This window comes from Anguilla rostrata, chromosome 16, assembly GCF_018555375.3.
Source record: "Anguilla rostrata isolate EN2019 chromosome 16, ASM1855537v3, whole genome shotgun sequence".
Lineage (NCBI taxonomy): Eukaryota > Metazoa > Chordata > Actinopteri > Anguilliformes > Anguillidae > Anguilla > Anguilla rostrata.
This window is the reverse complement of record NC_057948.1, coordinates 35,052,915-35,078,435: the sequence shown is the minus strand read 5'-3', so window position 1 is coordinate 35,078,435 and position 25,521 is coordinate 35,052,915. Positions and strand designations below refer to the sequence as shown.

Sequence of the window (25,521 nt, the reverse complement as noted above, 5' to 3'; positions counted from 1 at the left end):
GACTGACTGACTGATTGATTGACTGTCTGACTGAATCATTGACTGACTGATTGATTGACTGACTGATTAAAGGAGCCACTCCATCATAATTTATAATCCTCTCAGTTTCCCCGCGGTGTCTGCTGAGGAAGCGTTAGAGGAGAGAATCACCTGCGCAGGTGAGCGCCTGGTTCAGCTGCTGGGGACGGGACGCTCGGTACGCCCTCTCCTTCTCTGACCCCTCGAACCCGTGACCCTGTCGCCCCTGCAGCAGGTACATGTCCGAGCAGAGCCAGCGCGTGGTGGGCGGAGTCCTGGTGGGCACAGGCCTGTGGGTGTCCATCATCTTCATCATGAGGAACGCGCTCAAGAGCCTCCTGTCCTGGCACGGCTGGATGTACGCCCGGCACGGACAGGTGTCCTGGAAAACACGCTTCTGGATGGTGAGTCGCCCCCACGGGGGGTGGTGAGGATGAGGATGATGATGAAGGTGGGGGTGGTGAGCGCTGGCTGGGTCAGAAACCCAGTGGTCCTCAGACCAGCGAAATTCAGCAGTTGTATTCCCACACATTCATATGCATGTTCAAAGTATTTTAGTTCTCTAAATGTGGGCAAAATTTGAAAACGCTCCTTTTCAATGAAAAGTGTAACTGAACCACAAGCAAAAAACTTTCATGATATGAAAGGAGAATTTTTGAGTATTTCTTTTAAAATTGGCACTTGTCTGCAGCAATTTTGTTTATTTCCAAGAAATTAAGTTAAATTAAATGAAATTACTCCTCATAGTTGTTTCACCAAAGTCTGTTCAGACAGTGAACAGAAGATTTTAAAAAGATGTGGTTTTTACCAAATGGCAAATAATACTGAAGTCTGAACCTGCCCACCGGTCGGCCCTTTGACCCCGAGTGGCCCTGGATGCCCGAGCCTCTCCTCTGCAGATTCGTGTTTGAGCTCCTGTGATTTATTGTGTTCTGCGTTAGCGTGTTGTTATTGCGTTAGTGTGTTGTTATTGCGTTAGCGTGTTGTTATTGCGTTAGCGTGTTGTTATTGCGTTAGTGTGTTGTTATTGTAGAGCATTACATGGTTTGATTTCCTGTGATTTATTGTGTTCTGCGTTAGCGTGTGTATTGGTTAGTGTGTTTATTCGTAGCTGTTGTTTCGTTAGCGTGTGTTTGCTTAGTGTGTGTAGTAAGCATTACATGTTGATTCTGTGTTATGTGTCTGGTATGTTTTGTATACTGGGCTGACTGCTTATGGTACTGAGGCCTTCAGACAAAGCCTGTACTGTGTAAACCACTGCTGTGTGTACATACACACACACACACACAACACACACATAGACACACAACACACACACCCCACATACGCGCACACACACACACACACACCCCACACACGTGTAGTAGTAAGGAGCCATGTTGTCTGATCATGTTTCACCCCCCCGACACACCCTGCACACACCCCTCCTCCCCACATGCACGTACGTGCTCACACGCACGCGCACACACACACACGCGTAGCAGTAAGCAGCCATGTCTGATCATGTTTCATCCACTTACGCACCCCCCTTGCTGCACACACCCTGCACACACCCCTCCTCCTGCTTTCGCATACATGTTCGCACACACACACACACACACAGGGGGTCCCTTCTCGCTGATGGTCAATTTACGATTTCAACCAAGCAGCTATGCTCCAGACCAGGGGGGTTTGTTACCCTGTCTGATGATTGTGAGTTTATGCTGGAGTTTATGCTTAATGTAAGTGTTTGTGCTTGTAAACAGGGTGTGTATTGTGAAGTGACTGATGGTAATTTAATCCTCCCCCCCAGGTATTTGTGCGGCTGTTTTCTGGACGCAAGCCGATGCTGTACAGCTTCCAGAACTCTCTGCCAAGGCTGCCTGTGCCCTCCGTGAAGGACACCATGCAGAGAGTGAGTCTCAGCCTCTCTTCTCTCATTGGTCAAAAACTGGCGGGTCTCGAAGCGGGCCGTGCCCCAGAGGGGGATGTGTGACGGGTTTGGGTTTCCCGGTCAGGTCCGGTCTGGTCCGGTCCGGTCCTGCGCAAAATCTCTGCACATTTAAACACAGACTGTGCGTTTAAATATAGAATTTATGTCACCTTGGTGTTTACAAATAAAGAAAATTAAACTGATTCTATTAAAATCAACGCTGATGTATCCGCGAGTGAAAGAGGGCATTCTGGGAGAGCGACAGGAAGTCGGGACGCGGCGAGCGGTGGAGGGAACGTGGCGGTTTCATTCCCGCCGTAAACCCGTCCGGCTGCCGTGTGGTGAGATGACTCGGACTCTCGGACAGAAACTCCTGAGCCGCAGATTTTGAAGCCAGACGGACGGGCAGCCGAGGACGTGGCGCGCTCTTAAGATAACGCGTGACCTGTCCGGAGAGCGCGCCCTTCGACAGCGAGAGCGTGCTTCGGGAGGCCGGGCGTCGCCCGCCCGCCTCGGTGGCGGTTCACCCTCAGCTTAGCGGAGAGCGTCGGCCATTTTCCGCCGCTCGGGCGTCGAGATTAGCCTGCCGCGGATAAGCTGCTGCAGCCTGAGACCGCTTGGTCTCCGCTGAACTCCGACGCTGAAGGCTAATCTCTCGCCTCACCCCAAAGCGAGGTTTTCCATGACGACCGCTCCTTCCTCTTCCTCACTGCGGAGTGAAACATCGCACTGCAGAGTGCACACCGCAGCAGCTGCAGTAGTTGTTGTTTTTGGAAAAAGAAAAACTGACCGATTCAAGCCATTGACCCAAGATTGCTGTTTTGCAAGTGGAGGTCAGCTCATTGTGACTGATTATTGGTCTGTATTGGTCGATGACCATTGATCGAGTCGTTTCATGAGCAAAGGCCAGATGATTTTTTTGCTGTTGTGGACAGCCGGGCAGTTGAAGAACATGTTTTTGCAGCCTTCGTTCAGGGTGACATTTGGCTGGATTTGACACTTACAATGTATTTAAAACTTCATTACGTCACAGGCGTTCTTATTCAGAGCGACTCAGCTTACAACACATAGATTTTATACGTCCATTTTTTCCATTTCATACAGCTGGATTTATACTGAACAAAGTCAGGTTAGTGTCCTTGCTCAAGGGTACAGCGGCAGTGTCCTGCCGGGGATTCAAACCTGCAGTCCTTAACCATTGTCCTACACCGTTGCCCTGTGAAAGTGTCGCAGTGCCTGGTGCGGTCAGCCTGGTTTGTCCACCTGTCCTGTTACCGAGCAACGGTTCCTTTGAGATGACTGACACAAGCCGGAACACACCCGTCGCCTAGCAGCCAGCTGCAGACTACACCTGGACGCGATGAACCAGGAACATAAACGGTTTAACACAATCGATCCTCTATTTATATGGCTGTACTTGCCATAAAGAGATATTTCTCACTGTATATGAAATTTAATAGTAAAACAAAATACACCAGTCAATGCAGGTTATTGGTACTGTGTTTTTTTTGTTACAGTAATTATGAAGGTATAACTGTTTATAATGTTCATATTTAATGTATACTTATTCCTGTACACTAGCCTTGTGACTAACCGGTTGGCGTGACCTCTGTCCCAGTAAACCATGGGACTGAGTGTGCAGGAAGGAGTGTGCACTATAATGTACACTTGTTCTTGTCTCGTGGCCCACTGGGACAAAGGTGATGATTGCCTAATGGAAATAAAGATCCACAAATACTCAGGTGCTCTCTCTCTCTCTCTCCCCCCTCCCCTGCTCTCTCCCTCTCACACATTCCCTCTCTCTCTGACTTTCTCTATCTCGCAAACACATACATACACACATACCCACACACACATGAACACACACACACACGCACATACCCATACACACACACAAACACACACACACACACGTCCACCCCTTCTCTGCCCCCCCACCCCTCTCCCCCCCCCCCAGTACCTGGAGTCAGCCCGCCCCCTCATGGACGATGTGCAGTTCAAGAGGATGGAGGGACTGGCCAAGGAGTTTGAGAAGACCCTGGGCCCCAAGCTGCAGTGGTACCTCAAACTCAAGTCCTGGTGGGCTTCCAATTACGTAAGTTGATGGTTGCCATGTCTACCTCCTCGTTTGGAACGACCGGATCATATTTATCAGCGCTCGCTCCCACGGCCTCTGCTGTCGGTTCTTGAGAGCGCAGTCGATTGCGTGCTCTCCTCCGAACTGCGTGATGTCAGCTGACACTTCAGTTCGCATGTCAGAGACAGACTCTTCATAGGAGGCTTAACATGCGGACCTGCAGGCTCCTGATCGGTCAGTGGGGGTCGCTGGTGCACAGTGAGACTGCAACCTGACTGCACACAGGCATCCATGCACTGGACAGAGCTAGCAGATCCGACCATGGCCCATCAGCATGGACGAGCTTAGAGATACCAACCCTGAGCCTATCCACCATGAACAGAGCCTACGATCGACCATGGGGCCATCCACACGCCAGAGCCAACAGATACCGACCATGGGCCCATCCACACTGGAACAGAGCCTTAGCAGATACCAGACCATGGGGCCCATCCTTGCACTAGAACTGTTCACTTGTCTCCACGATAGTGTCATATGTAGCAGGTCTGGCTCCTCCCCATCCTCTCTGTGATGTCGTTCCAGGTCAGCGATTGGTGGGAAGAGTACATCTACCTCAGGGGACGAGGGCCCATCATGGTGAACAGCAACTACTATGCGATGGTGAGTGGAGCCGCGCTTCGCAGCGCCAGGCCAGGGAGGATGCGGGTTCGAATCCACACCGAGTTCCTCTGGCTGTGCCCGAAACAGCTTCAGTTAACGCTGAGTCAGCGTTGTGCCTCTGTAGCGCTCTTTCGCGGTTAAGCTGTCCCGAGGCGCTGAACGTCTCAGAGCTGTTAGCGAAGCGCTCAGGTGCGGTGCGGTTTTGAGCTATTCGTGAGTAATAACCAGCTGTGCTAATGTGTGGCTAAAAATGCAGCCGTGAGACTCAGAATGAGGCCATCTCCGTGGCGACACTCGCCACAATAATCCCAGAGAGAGAGGCTCCTGTGGAGTTCCCCGGGTGCTCTGTTCTCTGTTTACAATGATGGGGGGGGGGGGGGAGAGGAGAGGAGCTGGCTGTAGCGGAGCGCTCTGATTGGAGGAGAGCGCTTCGGTGTGTTAGAGAACCTGGTTACGTTCCTGCTGGTTCAGCCGTAAGGGGAATCGTGGTGTTTTTACTGCAGCCGGCCCCAGCTGGGACCCCAGCTAGCACAAGACGTCCTCTCAACGTTACTGGAATGTTGTGTCAGTGTCACAACGTTGCTGTAACATGGCGGCAACGTTGTGAGAGCGTTCGGTGTTGGCTGGGGTGGAGCAGCGGTCTGCAGTGCGGCTGCATGCAGGGCTGCGATCTGCAGATCCGCAGCGTGTAGAGCGGCCTGCATGCAGCAGTGCTCAGCTGTTCCAACTGCCATCTCCCAGTGTGGAATCCCAGTGTGGAACCTCAGTGTGTAATCCCAGTGTGAGTTCCCAGGGTGGAATTCCAGTACAAAATACCAGTGCGAAATTCCAGTGTGAGTTCCCAGTGCGGAATTCCAGTACAAAATACCAGTGTGAAATTCCAGTGTGAGTTCCCAGTGCGGAATTCCAGTACAAAATACCAGTGTTAAATTCCAGTGTGGAATCCCAGTGTCATTGTTTCATGCTAAAGGCGCTGATAAGAAGCTTGTTTTGCAGCTAGTCTCGTTATCTGGCCGTTTAAGTGTGCCTGTAATTATCGACATCCGGTCTTCCCTTGAAGTGCCTGAGGTGAAACGCCTAGCATTGGAATGCCTGGCGTTAACAGCACCTGGCATTCGCACACCTGGCACTAAAGTACCTCTCTGCCAGGTGTTAAAGGTGCCTGGCGCCGAAGGCACTTCCTGTTGATGTCATCATCGCACGGCCGGCCTCCGGTGCGTAGTCCAAGACAAACACGGCGATGCGCTGGGCTGGCAGCGGGACCGTTGGGACTTTAGCTCGCCGCGGCGGCGGTGATAGCTTGGCATCGCGCACGGCGGAACTCCGCCAGCCCGGGGGGGTGGGGGGGGGGTGTTCCGGGCACCAGCGTGCGAGCTGATGACATCACCGGGCCTGCGACGGTGGTATTATTTTGCTTTTATTTGTGGGCTTTTCGTTGACCTGATCGAGAGAGCGCCACTTAGTGGTGCATTCCAGTCTTGCGGTAAGGCCTGCTCTATGTCACTGTATTGTTCTAAAATTATGTTCTAAAAAGTTAAATTTGTGTAGTTAAGTGATGCAGCAGAGCACACTCCAGTGACTGTTAGAGATTTGGGAGCCTGTGTTTGTAAAGTTAGTATTGTCAGTAGGTCCTCGATGTACCACGGAGTGCTAGATTCTGTGAGGGTCTGTAGGTGTCAGTAGATGCTTGATTGCAGCAGTTTGCTGATGGAGATCTGTAGGTGTCAGTAGATGCTGGATTCTGTAGGTGTCAGTTGATGCTGGATTGCAGCAGGTTGCTGATGGAGGTCTGTAGGTGTCAGTAGATGCTGGATTGCAGCAGGTTGCTGATGGAGGTCTGTAGGTGTCAGTAGATGCTGGATTGCAGCAGGTTGCTGATGGAGGTCTGTAGGTGTCAGTAGATTCTGGATTGCAGCAGGTTGCTGATGGAGGTCTGTAGGTGTCAGTAGATGCTGGATTGCAGCAGGTTGCTGATGGAGGTCTGTAGGTGTCAGTAGATGCTGGATTGCAGCAGGTTGCTGATGGAGGTCTGTAGGTGTCAGTAGATGCTGGATTGCAGCAGGTTGCTGATGGAGGTCTGTAGGTGTCAGTAGATGCTGGAGTGCGGCAGGTTGCTGATGGAGGTCTGTAGCGCTGGCAGCCCCTGTTCCTTCCTCAGGCTGTTGGCTCCTGTTGGGAGCAGAGGTCTCTCTGTGGCTCTTCCTCCAGGCCTGAGGAATGTTTGCTCTGGTGCTGCGGTGTGCCCATATTTGGGCCACGTTTGGGCCCCCGCATGGATGAGCACTCTCAGGGGCAGAGTCCGTCCCCCTCACACACAGCCATGCAGCTCTGTTCCAACCAGCCTGCACTGCCTGTGGGAAGATTGGCTGGTTTGGGGCTCTGTTGTGTTGTGTTGGACTGTGCTGGGCTGGGCTGTGCTGTGTTGTGCTGGGTTAAGTTGGGCTGGGCTGGGCTGGGCTGGGTTGGGCTGGGCTGGGCTGGGTTGGGCTGTGCTGGGCTGGGCTGGGCTGAGCTGTGCTGGGCTGTGCTGTTTAACATAAATAGGACTCAGTCTCCTGCTGATGGCTGGATGCCTGGCTGTTGTGCAGGTTACTGCTGTTATGTGAGGCTGTTCAGGGGACATTTTGTTTCCTGGCAAAAGCCACTAATTCCCCTTCTTTGTTTTTTTTGTTCTTTTACCTTCTCTTTCTGACTTCCTGTCATTTTCTCTTTCTCTATTACTTTTTAATCACTCATTTCTCTCTTGAACGCCTTTCTTTCTGTAATTTTCTACCCCTTCAACTCTCCCTCTTTCTCTGTCCTTCTATCTGCTGCTTTTCCTCTCCCTCTCTCTCTCTCCCTCTCTCTTCGCTCCTCCTCTCACTCCCCCCTCTCTCTCTCTCTCTCTCTCTCTCTCTCTCTCTTTCTCTCAGGACTTCCTGTACGTTTTCCCCACCAACCTGCAAGCGGCTCGGGCTGGTAACTCCATCCACGCCGCCATGCTGTACAGGAGGAAGCTGGACAGAGCTCAGATCAAACCTGTGAGTTTCCCACAGTCACCTGAGCTTTGATATTACCTGAGTCGCCTGGGGATCAGTCTCACCTGAGCATTAATACCACCTGAGATCAGTCTCACCTGAGCATTAATACCACCTGAGATCAGTCTACCTGAGATCAGTCTACCTGAGCATTAATACCACCTGAGCGTTAATATTTCCTGAGCATGAATATCACCTGAGATCAGTCTCACCTGAGCATGAATATCACCTGAGATCAGTCTCATCTGAGCATGAATATCACCTGAGATCAGTCTCACCTGAGCATGAATATCACCTGAGATCAGTCTACCTGAGATCAGTCTCACCTGAGCATGAATATCACCTGAGATCAGTCTACCTGAGTATGACCTGGTGGTTTCAGCAGCCCCTCCCCCTTCTGGCCTTTTCACCACATACTTTGCCTAAGCTCATTTACCTGTGGTTTTTACCAGAATGTAGAGCACCGGTCCACCTGCAGGTGTGTCCATTATGAACCTGATCAGAGCCCTTCCCAAATAACCTGAAACAGATCGCAGGTGACTGTTTACCATCGGCTGCGTACGTCAAAAGACCTACAGCCTTTTCATTATGAGTGTGTATGTGCTCGATTGGCAGTGATGGTAGTCTTGTTAAGGCATGCTTGCTGAGAAGTGCTCCAGGTGACATGCTATAGGTAAAACTCTCCAGGTAGAACGTTACAGGTGAAATGCAGAGTCATTCGGGGGAACAAAGCCCCCTCTGTCTTTACCCGCCCTTCTAGTGCTCTTCAGGGTTCCTGTCCACGACCCTACACTCTGACCTCTTCACCTTTGACCCCTTCTAGCCCAGAACAAATGGTTGCGGGGGGGGGAGGTGGTTGTTGCTTGTTACTTGTTACACAAGATAAAAAAATTCCAGTGCCTAACAGTGGAACATCTCATTCTCAGGCACAAACAAGTCCAAACCGGCGCTTTTGTTTTGCTGTATTATTGTATAAGTCTTTGTGTCTGTGCATGTTTGATGCGTATAAGTTGCGTAATTTGTATAAGCACCTTGTTCAGCATCAGAAACATTCATTTTATCTTGCTTTACTCGTGCAAGTACAGACTGCTTGCTGTATACAGTGTGAGCAGTATGGGTGCATGTTCCTGTCTGCATGCATTAATCCTGTGCAGTGGCTTGGATGTGTTTTAGATAGCCAGTAATCCCAGTGTAGCTTGTGTGTGTGGGTGTGGGTGTGTGTGTGGCTTATGGACTCTGTGTGTGGGTGTGTGTGTGTGTGTGTGTGGGTGTGCTTATGGACTGTGTGTGCGTGTGCGTGCGTGTGTGTGTGGTGTGCTTATGACTGTGTGTGTGTGTGTGTGTGCTTATGGACTCTGTGTGTGTGTGTGTGTTTGTGGGTGTGTGGTGTGCTTATGGACTGTGTGCGTGCGTGTGGTGTGTGTGTTGTGTGCGTGTGCGTGCTGTGGTTTTGTGTGGGTGCATGGGCTGTGTGCTGCGTGTGTGTGTGTATGGACTGTGTGTGCGTTGCTGTGTGGGGGTGTGCTATGGCTGTGTGGTGTCGTGTGTGCTGTGTTTGTGGGTGTGGGTGTGCTTATGGACTATGTGTGCGTGTGTGTGGGTGTGTGTGTGTGTGTGTGTGTGTGTGTGTGAATATTGACTCTTGCTTGTGCAGTTTCTGTGCTCTGTGTGTGTGTGTTTGTGGGTGTGTGTGCGCTTATGGACTGTGTGTGTGTGAGTATTGACTCTTGCTTGTGCAGTTTCTGTGCTCTGTGTGTGATCGTCCTTCCCTGAGCAGTTCTGCCCGCTGCATTCAGGAGAGAGATGGCTGCACTGTCGCTGTTGCGCTGAGTACACAAGGATTTTTTTTTGTGGGGGGTGGGGGGTGGGGGGGTATTTTGGAGATGGAGAGGTCATTTTTCTCAGTCGTGTTCCTCCCCTCCTCTCCTCCTCCCCTCCTCTCTCTCTCTCTCCCTCTTTGCTCCTTGCACGGTGCGGAAGTGGCCCCCCCGGACATAAAGCCTTGTTGTTGTTTCTGTTTTGTGCCCCTTGCCGTGCGACGCGCTGCGTTGCGTCCGCGCTCCAGATTTTCATTCTGGAGAACAGGGTTCCGCTGTGCTCGGCGCAGTGGGAGCGCATGTTTAACACGTCCCGCGTCCCCGGCGAGGAGACAGGTAAGAGGCGCGGGCCTCACCGGCGTCCCGTCGGCCGGAGGAAACCCAGCCCCGCCCCCGACTCAGCGCCACAAAACACGTCCCCCCCGCCCTGCACCCACTCCCATTGGCTGAGGAAATCCGTCTGTCACTCTGAGTGACGGCAAATCTCGGGAGTGATTTGATTTTATAAATTTAGGGAGAGAGAGAGAGAGTTGCCCTGGCTTCAAAGTGTCTAGACACCACGTGGATAAAATAGTCCACCTTGTGGAAAGGTTGTTGATTAATATGCTAGGTGTGTGCTCAGTAGCTGAGCTGACAGTGTCCTCTTGTGTGTCCGTAGAACACTGCCAGCAGAATTATCCTAGATATGGGCGTGTTTGTGGTGAAGCGGGGCTTGTGCTGGTGACGCCTGAGTCCGGTGTGGCTGGCTTTCTGAAAGCCCCGTCAACAACATCCTCATCCATCTTTCCCTCCGCTTCCTCCCACTGAGCCGACTGGAACCTTCCACTCTCCCCCCCATCCTCCCTTCCTGTTGGTATCTTCCATGTTTTTTCTTCCCCCCCATAGGTGTATCCATGGATGTGTTGGGTTTTTATTTTATTTTATTTTATTTTTATTTGACTCTCCCTTTTGCTTTTCAGCTTATGCTTCAAAACACTATTCCAATGTGCTCGGCCCAATATGAGTGTATGTTCAACTCCAGTCGAATCCCAGGTGTAGACACAGGTAGAGTCATGAGCCCCGCCTCTCCTCCTTCAGCACCTTTAACGGAACTCACAAGTGCTGCATGCGGTTTCAGGCAGGGCCGTCCGCTCCTCCCGCGTGCTCATGGGAAATGGAGTCTCCTCCATAGCGCATGCACTGTGGGCGGAGTTTCGGCCTTTAATCCCAGCGTGTCACCGCAAGATAACGCTCACTACAGTTTGGCGCCCCTTTGGGCTTTCTCACAAACATGGAACAGATTTTTTTTTTGCCGTTTGGTTAATTATTAATTACTTATCTCTCCGCGGAGTGCTCAGTCGCAGTGGCACTGATAGGGTTGAAGGCCACGAAGTGAAGAAAAAATAAATTTGGCGGGTTTGTCCTGGGAGGATCAGAGTTTTGCACGAGGGCAGATTAGTGCCAAGGTTTTATGACAGGCCTGTTTTTACAGTTACGAGGAATTCAAGGGGATTTACTTTGGCTATTTACAATTCCTCTCAAAAAAATAAATAAATAAATAAATGCAATGGAAATCATACAGTTTCCGGTACTAAACTATACCAGGAACTAACATAACTGCATGTAAACAAAAGTAGTTAAAATATCTGCAAAGCTGGCCAGCTGCAGGTGTACTAACTAACTGTTCCAGGACAAGTTAATGAAATATTTAACACGCACAGCATTCGCTTCTGTTTACTGTCTGCATGGAAACAAACCAAGCTCTTTAACAAGCGACCAACGCGCAACACTGCACGTCTCAAATGTGTATTCTTACGCTATAAGACATTGGCCCTGTGTCTTAAGCATTAATAGTGACTGTTTACAAATTACAGAAGCATAAAAACAGTTATTTTATATTACAAACAAGTGGCATTTTTCCCCGTTTAAATGGAAATGCTCACTCAGTTTCATTAGGAACGGAGACGCACGCGACGTTTCGTAACCGGGCGCATATCGCAGTGCGTGTCGCTGAGATGGGAAGTGCTTATTTATGTTTGAGAAAAGCTCAAGGGAAAGTGTCTTATCGTAGAGTCCCCTATATTTGTTTTCTACATCCCTCCTCCTGTCGCAAGCTCTTGTTTCACGTCCCTGACAAAAAATTTAAATAAAAAAAAACAAAACTGGCGGAGTGAAATCGCCACTGCACTGCGGTGCTGTTGAAGAGAACGCACTCGTCTGTTTTATCGCTGCCCGTGAAACAACGGCTTGGACGAACTTTCCTCATCACCCTGCCCATGTCATCGCTCTTTAACCTCGGCCCCTTTTCCGTCAAAGCTAGAAGCCCCTTAGCGTGCTGTCGCTCTGTGGAATCTCCCTCTGCTCTGTAGCATTTAAACATTTCCCATCTTTTACGCTTACCTTCTCACGCCCGGCCGCAAAACCAAACGCCGCAAAAAGCTCACTGCACTTTTGAAAGTGCTGCAGATGCTCCGGTCCCTTGGGCCGCTGTGTGTGCTGGGGTTCATTCCAAAACAGACATATTTGTCAAACTTTGGCTGAACTACGGGGTGTGGTTCGCGCTAAAGTGGTTTGGGGAGGAAAAAAACTGACGTGGCTAAATATTTTCTGAGAAAGATAACTCGACTAATTTCAGTTGTATTCTTACACTTATACAACTACATACTGTATGTACAAACAACAACAAAATATACAAAGAGTGATGCAGCTTCGATATTTATCTTAAAATGTAGTAGTGATTATTTGGCATTCGGCTTACCTGGACGCGCAGCTAGTTAACGGAGACAAACGGTTTGTTTAAATAATCGTTTTGGGGTCCGAAGCTGCTAGATGAACAACAGGTTAGATGTAATTTGGTCCCTTGCCTTGACTGTGTTTAAAGGCTAGATATTAATCCTAATATGGATTAAACGTTGAATTTTTTTTTGCTGGAATATGCACACACTCTGAGCCCTCAGCACTTTGACCTGATTCATTGGGGACACACAGGTGGAGCTCGCACACACAGGTGACCCTGGACCAGCTTAGGGTAACACTGATCTGGTCTTTCTGGTGTGATTCGCCATGTCTGTACCCAGGAAACAGCTACTATGGATACCAGAAAAAAAAAAAAAATTTTAGTTTAGTTTTGCACTCACCTAAATATATTTCATTGACAGCTTGTATATCGCTGATTTTTTTAAAATGGAACACAGCATGTCGTTTTATTGTACATTTAGCCTGTGAGGGCTAGTGTGTTGCCATTTTGCGAGAGACAGTTTTGGGCTATTTGATACTGGTGTGAGATTGAATTGCATTTTCGGAACTCGCTGTTCTTAGTGGGTAAGGCATTCCTCCCGCTGTCACATGAGCACTTAAATGTCTCAGAGTGAAAGGAACGGCTTGTGCCCCCCCCGCCCCCCCGCCCCAGACTACCGTCTGACACGCCCTCACCTAACGTGGCCCTAGGGGCCCGCAGTAAGCAGTACTCGTGAGTTCCTGTTCTACCTGATAGGTAATTAAGTGATTGATTGATTGGTTGGTTGGTTGATATGACTGATTGGCCGGAGATTCCAGTCACCTGTGGATGCCCCGGGTCTAAATCAGTCTCTGATTTTTGGGGAAGGGTGAAGCCCTGGCCTCCAGCTGGACTTAAATTTGAGTGTCCCGGGGTAGAGCGTTTTCGGGATGGGGAGGGACTGAGAGGGATCATGGGATGTAAGTACGTACGAGATAACTCTGCTTTTCCCCCCCCCCCCTCGGTGAGCGCAGACACGCTCCAGCACGTGAACGAGAGCAAGCACATCGTGGTGTACCACAAGGGGCGCTATTTCAAGGTGTGGATGTTCTACGACGGGCGGCTGCTCCTGCCCAGGGAGATCGAGCAGCAGATGGAGAGGATCCTGGCCGACAAGTCCGAGCCACTGCCAGGGGAGGAGATGCTGGCAGCGCTCACCGCTGGGGACAGGTGGGTGGGCGGGGGGGTGTGTGGAACCTGGGGGATGCGGGGTGTGTGGAACCTGGGGGGGGGGACGACATGCGGGGGTGTGGGCCCTGGGGCATGCGGGGGGGTGTGGACCCTGACGGGGGGGGTGGGGGGGGCATGCGGGGGGGTGTGGACCCTGACGGGGGGGGGGGGGCATGCGGGGGGGGTGTGGGACCTGGGGGGCATGCGGGGGTGTGGACCCTGGGGGGGGGCATGCGGGGTGTGGGCCTGGGGGCTGGGGTTGTGGCCCTGGGGGGCGGGGCAGTCTGTTTTAGGGGTACATGAGGGCTGGGGTTTAGCTCTTACTTTTAATTCACATTTTTTACTTGCATGCATGCAGTTGTCTGTAGACCACTGAGATAGCAAGCAAGTCTGTGTTTGTCACGCATTATAAATAGAAATATGCAAATATGATTTTTTGCAAATGAAGCAGATGTTGGCAGGGAGACGGAAAATGACTGTGCAGAAGTCGATCTCCTCGGCCTGTATTAAATGCTGCAGAACACCAGGGAAACATTCCCTTCAGAGGTCTCGCTTGCTTTCAGTATCAAGCAAAGGCCGTAAATCAACGTAGATTCCTGGCATCATTGAGTGAGTTTTGGACCGCGGCATTTCCTTATCATCCTGCTTGTAGCGGAACCTGATTTGTGAGGACGCCCGTCTGCCAGACACTCGTTATGAGTCTGTGAGTTGGTCCTGCTGGTCATTAAGTTCAGCTCCATAAAGAGCTGTTCCTGTCTTTCGGTTTACGAGCTGAGTGCAGATAAAAGACATGTGTTTATACCTTTCCAGGGGACTTGTCGTTCTCTGTGGCCGTACAGGATCAGTCCCCATAAACCGCGTGGGCCCTGAGCCTCGCGGCTAGGCTAACGAAGCTGATCGATAAGAGCAGGAGAGACGAGGGCAGAGTGGAGATGCGTTTCCCGTACGGAAGGGTTGTTATTGAACAGGCACCGCGGACTTTCACTCGGATCTTTGATCATTAAGAGGAAAAAAACAGCTACTGTTCAGATGCCTGGAATGTGTGACTGTGTGCAGTGTTGGCAGATTGGCCAGCAGTGACTCACAGAGTGCATATTTAAGCAACTCCTTTGTTTGCAGACATGTGGGATGCGGCTTATTCATTCATGCTTTGGTAAACCAAAGAAATGTCTGGCATGCACCATTTTAAAGAGAGGATCTGGCCTCTCTTTGGGAAGCAGTAGCTCTCAGCAGGACAGTGTGCGCATACTGTGTGTGTAAACTGGTAAAAATGTTCTACTTCTGTATCTAACAAACTCCACCTACTCCCCCCCCCGCCCCCCAAAACTCCATTTCCCAGAGTGCCTTGGGCAAACGCCCGCAAGACCTACTTCGGCCGGGGGAAGAACCGGCAGTCCCTGGACGCGGTGGAGAAGGCCGCCTTCTTCGTCACGCTGGACGACACGGAGCAGCGCTTCGACGCGCTGGACCCCGTCCACTCCCTGGCCTCCTACGCCAAGTCCCTCCTGCACGGGAAGTGCTACGACCGGTGAGCGGTGTTTTAAAGGGGGTGGAGCTATCGTGCCATCAGCGATCTGAACCAATCAAATGTTTTTTTTTTTGGAAAGCGCAAGTGGCTTCTGATTGGTTCGTAATGGTGTGTGAAAACTCCGCCCAATAATTTCCTTGGACTCTCGTCTCAAACTTTTCCGCACGTCTCATTTGCGTCTTTTTAATTCTTCTCCAGATGGTTTGATAAGTCCTTCAACCTCATCGTCTTCAAGAACGGAACCATGGGGCTGAACGCGGAGCACTCCTGGGCCGACGCCCCCATCATCGGCCACCTGTGGGAGGTGAGGCACCCCCACCCCCCCCGAGAGAGACCCAGGCTGGAATGCAGCTGTGTGATTTAACCTGTTTATGATTGTACCCTATGAGCCTGCCTCTCCTGCTCTCCCTGACCGACCCCCATACTCACTACATCACACCACACACTCACCACTCACACACACACACACACACACACACACACACACTGCACCACACCACACACACACACACTCACCACACACACCACCACACACTCCACACACCACACACACACTCACACTCACACTCCACACACACACACACACTCAAACACACACAGTCACCCACACTCACACACACACACACTCACACACCACACTCACCACACTCACACACACACACTCACACACACCACCTCACACCACCTCACACACACACACACACACACACCCACTCACCACACCCACACTCATCACCACACACACACACACACACACCACACACACACACACACACACGCACATACACGCACACACTCACACACTCACACTCACACACACACACACACACGCATACACACGCATACTCTGGGTCACTGGTGTGTGATGAAATGCTGTGATCGCAGAGCTGATCATGCACAGCCCCGTGCATTAATGTGCAATGGCAGGACACCCCTTCAGCCTCCCATGTTCTCCCTCTGTATGAACCACACATTATTACAAAAAGAAGCCAATCCTAAGTATTATGCTGAGGATGATGATTATTTGGATCAGATAAAAATGTTTTGGCTGATTTTTTAATCTGCATCTAAGAAGGCACACGCGTGGGTGAGCGTTCTTCTCTGCAGTAAGACTCATTGAATGTGGACTTGGGCGTGTCTGAATTGTGGTTGGCAATGTTTCTTCCACAAGGTAAATAAGCGTGTATGCGCTAAATAAATATCCGAGTAGCCATGTTTTCCGAACTCTTCAGAAAGTGCTGGCTGGCGTTGGCAGATCGCTCGCCTGTACGGTGTGAGGTTAATGCACATGGTGAACACACACCAGCCTGCGATCACATAATAATGCCAGATGAGCTAATCCTGTCTCTCTCTCGCAGTGCCCTTACGGGCTGTGTGCTTTGTTAAACTCTCTTCCTCTCTGTTTCAGCACATGCTGTCCATGGACCCTGTGAAGTTGGGGTACACCGAGGCGGGACACTGCAAGGGCGAGATGCACCCCTCTCTCCCCGGGCCTCAGAGGCTGCAGTGGGACATCCCGGCAGAGGTGAGGCGCTGTGGCTCTCCTGGTTCCTTCCTGCCATGTCACACACACAGCGGCTCTGCTCCTGGATTTCACGCTAACATACTGTGTGTCTCTGTATGAAATATCTCATCTTCAGTGTCCCTGTATGAAATCTCCCTCTCTGGTCTCTGATCTGAGTGAACCCACCCTGTTGCACTGAGCTGATTGGCTGATTGAGCCCAGGGGTAATTGGTAAAAACAAGAATCCACAAACACAGGAGAAGGCTCCTGCCCCTGACCTAGAGGAACACTTTCTGTCCATCTGGTGTGATCTCTGTGGCTTAATTTGAAGGCAAAGAGCCGGTCGTTCTTGTCACTTTGTTTGAAAGCTTTGTGTTAAGATGTAGGGGATGGTTTCAGCTGAGCTTTAATTATATCCCCAGGTTATGAGTGCTCCTGTTTCAGCTGAGTGCTCCTGCTTCAGCTGTGTTTCTGTCAGCTCCTGTTTCAGCTGTGAGTGCTCCTGCTTCAGCTGTGTTTCTGTCAGCTCCTGTTTCAGCTGTGTTTCTGTCAGCTCCTGTTTCAGCTGTGTTTCTGTCAGCTCCTGCTTCAGCTGTGTTTCTGTCAGCTCCTGCTTCAGCTGTGTTTCTGTCAGCTCCTGCTTCAGCTGTGTTTCTGTCAGCTCCTGCTTCAGCTGTGTTTCTGTCAGCCTCACTTGTTTTTCACTCCTGTTTCGCTGTTTCTGTCAGCTTTAGCTTTCTCAGCTCCAGCTGTGTTTCTGTCAGCCCTGCTTCAGCTGTGTTTCTGTCAGCTCCTGCTTCAGCTGTGTTTCTGTCAGCTCCTGCTTCAGCTGTGTTTCTGTCAGCTCCTGCTTCAGCTGTGTTTCCGTCAGGCCTCCAATAAGAGCTGAATCACTCGAGCAGAGACGCGAGGCATTTTCTCTGTTGTGATTATTTGACAGGAAATGGTTTTGTGCGCAGGTTTGTAGTCTAACCTCTAAGTACAGCAATAATTATCTTTCCTATTTCTGCCGTTTAACATGATTGCCCCCTGCTGGTAGGTTTTTGCCACTGCCTCCTGGCTGATTAACATTTGGCTGATCCTGATTAGCGTTGACCTTGGCGAGTTTTCCGCTGGTGGAGGATTGTCCCGGCGCGGATTACGAAACCAGCGGCTCACGGAGACAGAATCTCACACCTTATGTTCCTGTCATGGGTCTGGGGCTGTGTGGTTAATCTACGTCAGCTCTTTAGCAGTCTTGCACAGACGTTCTCTCTGGTCCTAGAGTGCTGTTAGCCTGGTCAGGGCTGAGGACAGTTTTAATTTCAGCTCACTCACTTAAAGAAATGACTTTAGTTTCAGTACATGAACTGAAGGAAAAAAATGTGTGGAGTGTCTGCTAGATGACTGTGATGGTGATGCTTGCTCTCTCCTGCAGTGTCCGATGGGTGTGATGATGTCACTTCCTCTCTCCTGCAGTGTCAGAGGTGCATAGAGAGCGGTCTGAAGCAGTGTGTGATGTCACTTCCTGTCTCCTGCAGTGTCAGAGCTGCATAGAGAGCTCTCTGAAGGAATGAGTGTGATGATGTCACGTCCTGTCTCCTGCAGTGTCAGAGCTGCATAGAGAGCTCCCTGAAGGTGGCCAAGGCGCTGGCCGATGACGTGGACTCCCACATCATCCCCTTCGACAGCTTCGGCAAGGGCCTGATCAAGAAGTGCAGGATCAGCCCGGACGCCTTCAGATCCCCTCTGGCCACTCAGTCTCGCCACAGCCGCTTCACCTCCCCACCCCCATGTCCGCCCCCTTGCCTGAGTGTTCATCAGATGCCGCAGCTGGCCCACTTCAGGGTGAGGCTCCGCCTTCTGCCCCCGCCCACTGCCCCATCCCGCCCCCTACCTCCGCCCACTGTCCCAGCCCCACCCCTTAGCCTGGACGCCTTCATCCAGATCGCCCTGCAGCTGGCCCACTTCAGGGTGAGGCTCCGCCTTCTGCCCCCGCCCACTGTCCCAGCCCCGCCCCCTACCCCCCGCCCACTGTCCCATCCCCACCCCCTACCTCCGCCCACTGTCCCAGCCCACCCTTAGCCCGACGCCTTCATCCAGATCCCGCAGCTGGCCCACTTCGTGAGCTCGCCTCTGCCGCCACGCCCCATCCCCCACTCCACCCATTGTCCCAGCCCTGCCCCCTACCCCCCGCCCACTGGCCCAGCCCTGCCCCTACCTCCCCCACTGGACCAGCCCCATCCCTACCTCCGCCCACTGTCCCAGCCCTGCCCCCTACCCCCCGCCCACTGTCCCAGCCCTGCCCCCTACCAATCGCCCACATCCGCCTGCCCCCACCCCCGTCCCTGTCCAGCCCTGCCCCTACCTCGCCCACAGTCCCAGGTTATCTCCCCAGTGCGCGCTGTGTTCCTCTCTCAGGACAAGGGCAAGTTCTGCCTGACGTACGAGGCGTCCATGACGCGGCTGTTCCGGGAGGGCCGGACGGAGACGGTGCGCTCCTGCACCGTGGAGACCTGCGCCTTCGTCCGCTCCATGATGAGCGACAACACGGTGAGAGCACGCGTGACCGCACACCTGACCAGGCCTGACCGCACGCCTGACCACACGCCTGACCACACGCCTGACCGCACCCCTGACCACACACGTGCCCACACGCCTGACCGCACGCCTGAGCACACGCCTGACCACACCTGACCACGCCTGACCGCACACCTGACCACACACGTGCCCACACACCTGACCACACGCCTGACCGCACGCATGACCACACGCCTGACCACACAGCCTGACCCACACACCTGACCTCACGCATGACCACCGCCTGACCCGACACACCTGACCCCTACAGCCTGACCGCACGCCTGACCACACCATGACCACACGACGCTGACCGCACGCCTGACCCACGCTGCACCGCTGACCACCCGCCTGACCCACGCCTGACCACACGCCTGACCGCACGCATGACCACACGCCTGACCACACGTATGACCACACCTGACCGCACACCTGACCACACACCTCACCCGCCACGCCGTTCTGCGCAGCACGCCGATGCTGCTGTCTGTCCCGCGTTAGCATGGCTTATCCTCCAGGGGGCGCCCTTTGTCCATTATAACATGTTGTGGTGAATATGCCACATGGTCACTCTGTATGTAATGCACATATAATGATTTCGTTAAATAACCAACATTGGCTGAAGCGTATCACGTTAATGAGGTTGCACTTAATAACCCCCCCACCCCTCCAGTCTTTGTGTCAGCCCCCCCACTGCCCCCCAGCAGTATTGGCTGTGGGTATCTTCATCACCGCGTGGTGTACTGTACTCAGGGGAGGGAATTCTGGGAACTCCATGACCCCCCCGGACAGAAAGCTCATCACATGGCTGATCCTTTGATTCTGGGAGACCAGGAGAATGTGATAAAATGTAAAATACTTCTCTTTCCTCTCTTCTCTCTTCAAATCTATGTCTCCACCTCTACTACCTCTTCCTGTTTCTCACTCTGTCCCTTCTTCTCCTCTCTGTCTCTCCTCATTTCATGTATCTCATACTCTCTCTCTCTCCTCTCTTCTCTCCTCTCCCTCTCTCTCCCTCCCTCCTCTCTCTCCTCCTCTCCCTTCCTCCTCTCTGTCTCCCTCTCTCTCCCTCTCCCCTCTCTCTCTCTCTCTCCTCTCTCTCTTTCTCCCTCCCTCTCTCCCTCCCTCCCTCAGAGAGAGAGCAGGATGAAGCTGTTCAAGGCTGCTGCAGAGAAGCACCAGCAGCTGTACCGGCTGGCGATGACGGGGAAGGGCATCGACCGCCACCTCTTCTGCCTGTACGTGGTGTCCAAATACCTGGGGGTGGACTCGCCCTTCCTCAAAGAGGTGAGGAGCCGTCCCCGCCTCGTCCTGCCGCGGAATCTCTCCGACTCTGTCACTTCACCGTATCCATGAGTCCAGGCCGGGCGAGTTAGATGGGATCTGATTGTTGATTTCTAGTCTCTTAAATGCTTCATGTACCTGATTGGCCAAATAGCGTAGCCTCATGGTTTCCAAGGCCCAACATGGCTGCCGGCAGAAAGAAAGCCCCAGAAAAGAGTGGAGTCTCAGTTTGTTGTAGTTCGATTTTAAGGCTCTGTCGTGTGCGCGTCCCTGTTGTCATGGAAACGGAGACCGTGGAGGCGTGGCCGCAGCGCGGAGCTCATGAATATGCATGACTCGGGCGTGTCCCCGCAGGTCCTGTCGGAGCCCTGGAGGCTGTCCACCAGCCAGACCCCCCTCCAGCAGGTGGAGCTGTTCGACCTGGTGAAGCACCCTGAGCTCGTGTCCAGCGGGGGCGGCTTCGGCCCGGTGAGTCACAGTGCCCTCCTCTTCCTCCTCCTCCTCCTCCTCCTTTTCCTTCTCCCGATGGCTCTCACTCATTCGTGTGTGGATGGAAAGATCACATCCCCGTTTATGTTTGTGTAGCTTTGTGTAAAAGTAGCCTGGTGGAGGAGACTGAGCAGGCAAGTGTTCAGATGAAGGTGCTCAAGATGTATTTGTTTTCATGCTGATGTTTCATTGGTCCATTTTGGTCAGGTGGCTGATGATGGCTACGGAGTGTCTTACATCATCCTGGGAGAGAACCTGATAAACTTCCACATCTCCAGTAAGCTGTCCAGCCCAGAGACGGTGAGGAGAGAACAGGAACACCCCTACCTTTCCCACAAGGCCTGGTCGCCTAGGAAACGGCAGCCCTGCTTACACACATGCGCACACATACACATACTCATGTACGCACGCACACACACACAAACAGACACACACATACACGCATGCACACAAACGTGCAAACACACACACACATTCACTTACAGCCAGGTATTCCCCAAAGCAGCTCTGTTAAGTACATAAGGGCTGGAGGGCGCAATGGCTGTGTCACTTCCTAAGATTTGAACCTGCAACCCACTCAGTTACAAGCCCAGTTCTACTACACTGGCACGCCTGAATTTATTCCATGTTTCAAAGACCAGACCTATGGTAAGAAAGAGAGAAGAGCACACAGTATGTCGTCATGTAGGTACATGCACTGGGTGGAAATACTGTGTGTAGATTTACATTGATATTTATAAATTTTGCGGGCACTGTTATCTAGAGCGACATTCATGTAGACGAAACATGCAGTATACCTGCGACATACCTACGGCAAACACACATACAGATCAGGCAGCCATCGCAGGTCCCTCAGTGTTTATTGACTTCTGGTTATTTCTGATAGCGCGGCTGTAGATTGCATAACATGAGCTGTTTGATAAGCAGGCAGGTCTTTCACAAGGCGGCTTGCTTGGCTTATGCGTTATGTTATATAATAATGTACACTGAGGACCTTGCTCAAGAGTACCTCTCCGTGCCCCTAAATCTCCCCGTCACATGGTCCTGGACCCTGGTCACCATACTGCCCCCCCCTCAAAACAGAGGAGTGCAGCCTCGCTCAGATCTTGCTAACTCTCTTGTTCTTTCTCACCCCCTCCCCCCCAGGACTCGCAACGCTTTGGAGAAAACATCAAACAGGCCATGCTGGACCTCCTGGAGCTCTTTCAGCTCAACAACATCGCCAAGAAGTGATTGCGGCGCTCCTCTCAAAAAAATACATTTTAAAAAACCCGTAAAAGGAAATGCGTTCTAGCAGGAGAAAACAAGGCCCTCAAAAACCAACGAATATTATCTTCCCTCGGCCTGCTTTTGTGGGATGAAATCAAAAAAAATGATATGTTTTAAAAAAATTGTTTAAAAAAAAAAAAATAGGAAAAAAGAAAACAGGTTACAAAAAGAAAACGGTTGAAGATTTTATGAAGAAGTTGCGTTGGTAATAGGGAAGTGTGGGATGTGGGTGAGAAGTTATTGTTTTAGTGTTTTTTGGCAGGGAGAGATACCCAGACGCACTCTGTGAGATTACATACGCTGGTGCCTTAATCGCCTCATGTTCCTATGGCTAGTATGGGGGGGGGAAGTATGACAGGAAGGGGTGTGGCCAGTTAATGACCCCGTCTTCTAATGGTGAGTGAGGGGGGCGGGGAATATGACAGGAAGGGGTGTGGCCAGTTAATGACCCTGTCTTCAAATGGTGAGTGAGAGGGTGGGCAGTTTGACAGGAAGGGGTGTGGCTAATTAATGAGCTCATCTAATAGTGAGAGTGGGGGGTGTGGATATGACAGGAAGGGTGTGGCCAGTTAACAACCTTATCTCCGAATGGTCTAATGGGGCATGGGGGGGGTGGGGAATATGACAGGAAAGGGTGTGGCCAGTTAACGACCTTATCTCCTAATGGTGTAGAGGGGGGCGGGGAATGTGACAGGAAGGGGTGTGGCCAGTAGACAGGTGGCAGCAGTGATAGTCTATAGAGCCTCCTGCTCTGTCACTGTAATGTGTGTACAGTGATGAATAATTGTTGTTATTATTTTATTATAATTTTTTTTCTTTTAGTTGCTCTTATGACATCAAGTAATGCATTTTGATCTTTGTGTTTGTTTCTTATGCTCAGGTTTTAGACGTGCTAGTGTAAATGCCACTGAAAGGGCACTTTGGCTTGTGTAGGGTGGGAATGTTTAGGGGGTGGGGGCGGTGGGTTTGGGAGGGTTGGGGGCGGGGGGTTTGGTTTTAGAGGGGATAGCTGCAGGCATCCAGGCCTGTGGGAGGCGCTCTTGCAGATTTTTGGGCACTTTGTGTGTGTGGCCCCGGACGGAAACGGCTCCCAGAATGCACAGCGGTTATGAGCTGTGGCGCACCAGGGCGCTCCGCTAGCAGGTTAGTGTGGTGAGCTGCAGCCACCGACAGGGACCTGGGGGGGTCACCCTTCTTCCCGTAGGGCCCCGTGGGACCACGCTTTTCCAGTGGGGGCGTGGCGCTTGGCTGACAGGCTGTGGATTGGTCAGGGTGGACAGGTCCTGAATCGGTCCTAAATCTGTCCTGAATAGGTCCTAAATCAGCAGCGGTCCCGTCTCCTCCAGTCCGCCAGCTCTCGCCCCCCTGGGCCCACCGGTTCCTGGGGGCGGTTCGGTGACGTATGGGACTGTAGGGGCGAGGGTCTGTTTGGGGACGGGGGGACGGGGGGAGGGGGGTAGAGGGGTTTGCTTGCACGTTTTTCGGGACGGTTCCGTTCTGACGCCGACGCGGTGTGGAAGCGCGCGGTGTGAACGCGTGGCTCGTCCAGCACTAGTCTCTCCGCCTCGTACACAGGCCCGGGTACGAGGAGAACCTCCTCGGGGGGGGGCTGCATATGAAGAAATGAGCTTTTCCACAGCGCCCCACCACCCCCCCCCCCCCCCTCACCCCCCCTCCCCACCCCATCCCACCATCACCGCACGACACTTCAGCTGGTTCTACTTTTAGCCACTTATTTAACAGACATTTACCAAGACGTTACTGTGTGTTTCCTAATGAACTGTGCAGGAGTTCTGAGTTTTTCGGACAAAAGGGTTCAGTGAAAGTTGTGTGTGTTGGGGGGGGCGGTGGGTGGGGGAGGATGGGTTGAAGAGCCTGAGTTTTGAGTTCTTGGTGGGCTGAACAGTGAAGTTGACATAACGTTGCATAATATTGTGTTTTATCATTAAGAAGAAAGGTTGTTTTTGAGCCAGAATGGAGAAAGGTATTCCAGACTTTTTTTTGCTTTTAAACTATATTTGTATGACATTTTCCACTGTAGATTTCACGTTTACATCGTTTGCATGGTGTTTTGTCTCAGGCTGTACATGGTGGCTTAATTATAATTTTAAGGAAAATAAAGACGCAGCTGCAGAACCAAAACAAGCATTTTAACACAATAAAAGTGAATGTCAGCAGTCACTCTGTTCTGCTTTTGTGATCAAGTGTGTTTGGTGGCACATAAACTGGCTTTACAATCACCACTGAAGTGTTTTCAGACTTGCCCACAATCCTTGGAAATCCTTGAAATATTTTCATCCTGGAAGCTTGTGGAAAAGTTGTGGAAAAAGTTCAGCGCACTTGAGAAGCCAAGGAAAACTGGAAAAAAAACCTTAATGGAACTTCTTATGTTGGCATGTCAGTGTGCTTGTAATATTTGTGAAGTATTACTATAATATTTCTGAAATCAACTAGACAGATCACTGGTTTGTTGCCATGAACACAAATGTGTCTCTGTAAAGATACTTAACACCTAAAAACACACATCATAGAATTATACTTGAAAAACATCATTGAAAATGAATGCAAATATAAATTTGGTTACATTAAAAGTGGTTTACTTAAAGTCCGTCTAATTCGTCACTTCTAGATATTATCTTTAAATTCTAAGTTTAAAACAAAACGTGCAGTTATTTGTGATGGTAAAATTGTAATATTCTAGTACTGGTTCAATCAAGTATCAGGACCGCCTGAAGTGTTAGTTGTACTGACTACAGAGATGCACCAGAGGGCGCTGTCCAATACAAGGGGGTAGACTGAAAACTAAAACTGAAAGGCACTTGTGAGCAAGCATATTGGCTGAATATAATGTCCCCGTATTTCAGATTGTATTGAAGGATGTTAGCCTGAAAGGATTATATTTCAAGGTTTTATTTGTACGTGGGGGGGGGGGGCGACTGGAAAATAGATTATCTAAACAGACACAGTAAAAGAATGATTTTCTAAATTTAAAATTACTCGCTCCAAAAAGGAGATTCAGTTTCAGATGTGAAACAACTGGGGGAATTCTGGGTATTTGCTGATTCGTTCGGAGTGAGACATTACAGCTACTGCTGTACCTAATGGACCCTTCCATCTGTCACTTATAATCATTTTTAAAATCCTTGGGAAAAATCCTGGAAAGTCATGAAAGTGAGGCAATATTATATATAATATAAATTGTATAATTAATATATCACCTTGGAAATTCAGGAAACATGGCTCAAGCTCTAAAAATGACAGGCTTGACCTCAAATCTTGCAAAAGCACTTGATTGATGAGGCAAGCTAACTGGACAGCTCACTGGTCCTGTGCGGTGATCTCAAAGGGCAAAGTGGCATCCGGTGATAATGGATTAGGAGAAATGGCTGAAGTTTCTGGCCAAAGAGTTTAGCCTGGTCAGTTTTGAAGTGACACCATATTTGAACCAGCAGTTGAGAAAAC

At 51.1% G+C, this 25,521-nt stretch overlaps 1 protein-coding gene and 1 long non-coding RNA gene across 11 annotated transcripts in view; one reads left to right on the top strand and one right to left on the bottom strand.

Annotated features, from left to right (window-relative positions):
- The window catches only part of cpt1ab (carnitine palmitoyltransferase 1Ab (liver)), a 42,400-nt gene extending 18,160 nt beyond the window's left edge, over nt 1-24,240 (top strand). For 3 of the 6 annotated variants that reach the window (XM_064313068.1, XM_064313069.1, XM_064313067.1), the window contains 17 exons: nt 251-422; nt 1,811-1,912; nt 3,888-4,025; nt 4,590-4,667; nt 7,580-7,687; nt 9,750-9,837; nt 13,231-13,426; nt 14,766-14,954; nt 15,153-15,258; nt 16,363-16,479; nt 18,046-18,173; nt 18,375-18,411; nt 18,859-18,990; nt 20,152-20,304; nt 20,656-20,769; nt 20,998-21,090; nt 21,937-22,579. In XM_064313068.1, coding sequence (XP_064169138.1) covers nt 251-422; nt 1,811-1,912; nt 3,888-4,025; nt 4,590-4,667; nt 7,580-7,687; nt 9,750-9,837; nt 13,231-13,426; nt 14,766-14,954; nt 15,153-15,258; nt 16,363-16,479; nt 18,046-18,173; nt 18,375-18,411; nt 18,859-18,990; nt 20,152-20,304; nt 20,656-20,769; nt 20,998-21,090; nt 21,937-22,023 — 2,038 coding nt within the window. In that variant the 3' untranslated portion in view covers nt 22,024-22,579. Of the gene's footprint in view, nt 1-250; nt 423-1,810; nt 1,913-3,887; nt 4,026-4,589; nt 4,668-7,579; nt 7,688-9,749; nt 9,838-10,460; nt 10,546-13,230; nt 13,427-14,765; nt 14,955-15,152; nt 15,259-16,362; nt 16,480-18,045; nt 18,174-18,374; nt 18,412-18,858; nt 18,991-20,151; nt 20,305-20,655; nt 20,770-20,997; nt 21,091-21,936; nt 22,580-22,613 lie in introns of those variants that run through there. The other 3 variants (XR_010326241.1, XR_010326242.1, XM_064313070.1) reach the window with 3 other exon arrangements.
- LOC135242153 (uncharacterized) lies at nt 7,629-8,156 on the bottom strand. Of its 5 annotated transcripts, XR_010326254.1 has the most exons (4): nt 8,043-8,156; nt 7,980-8,010; nt 7,847-7,913; nt 7,713-7,799 (listed from the first exon to the last, which is right to left on the bottom strand). It is a non-coding gene; the product is annotated as an uncharacterized LOC135242153 (long non-coding RNA). The 5 variants fall into 5 exon arrangements; XR_010326252.1 differs by having other exon boundaries at nt 7,629-7,766; nt 7,847-7,962; nt 7,995-8,156; XR_010326251.1 differs by having other exon boundaries at nt 7,847-7,962; nt 7,995-8,156.
- Nucleotides 24,241-25,521: the final 1,281 nt, after the last annotated feature.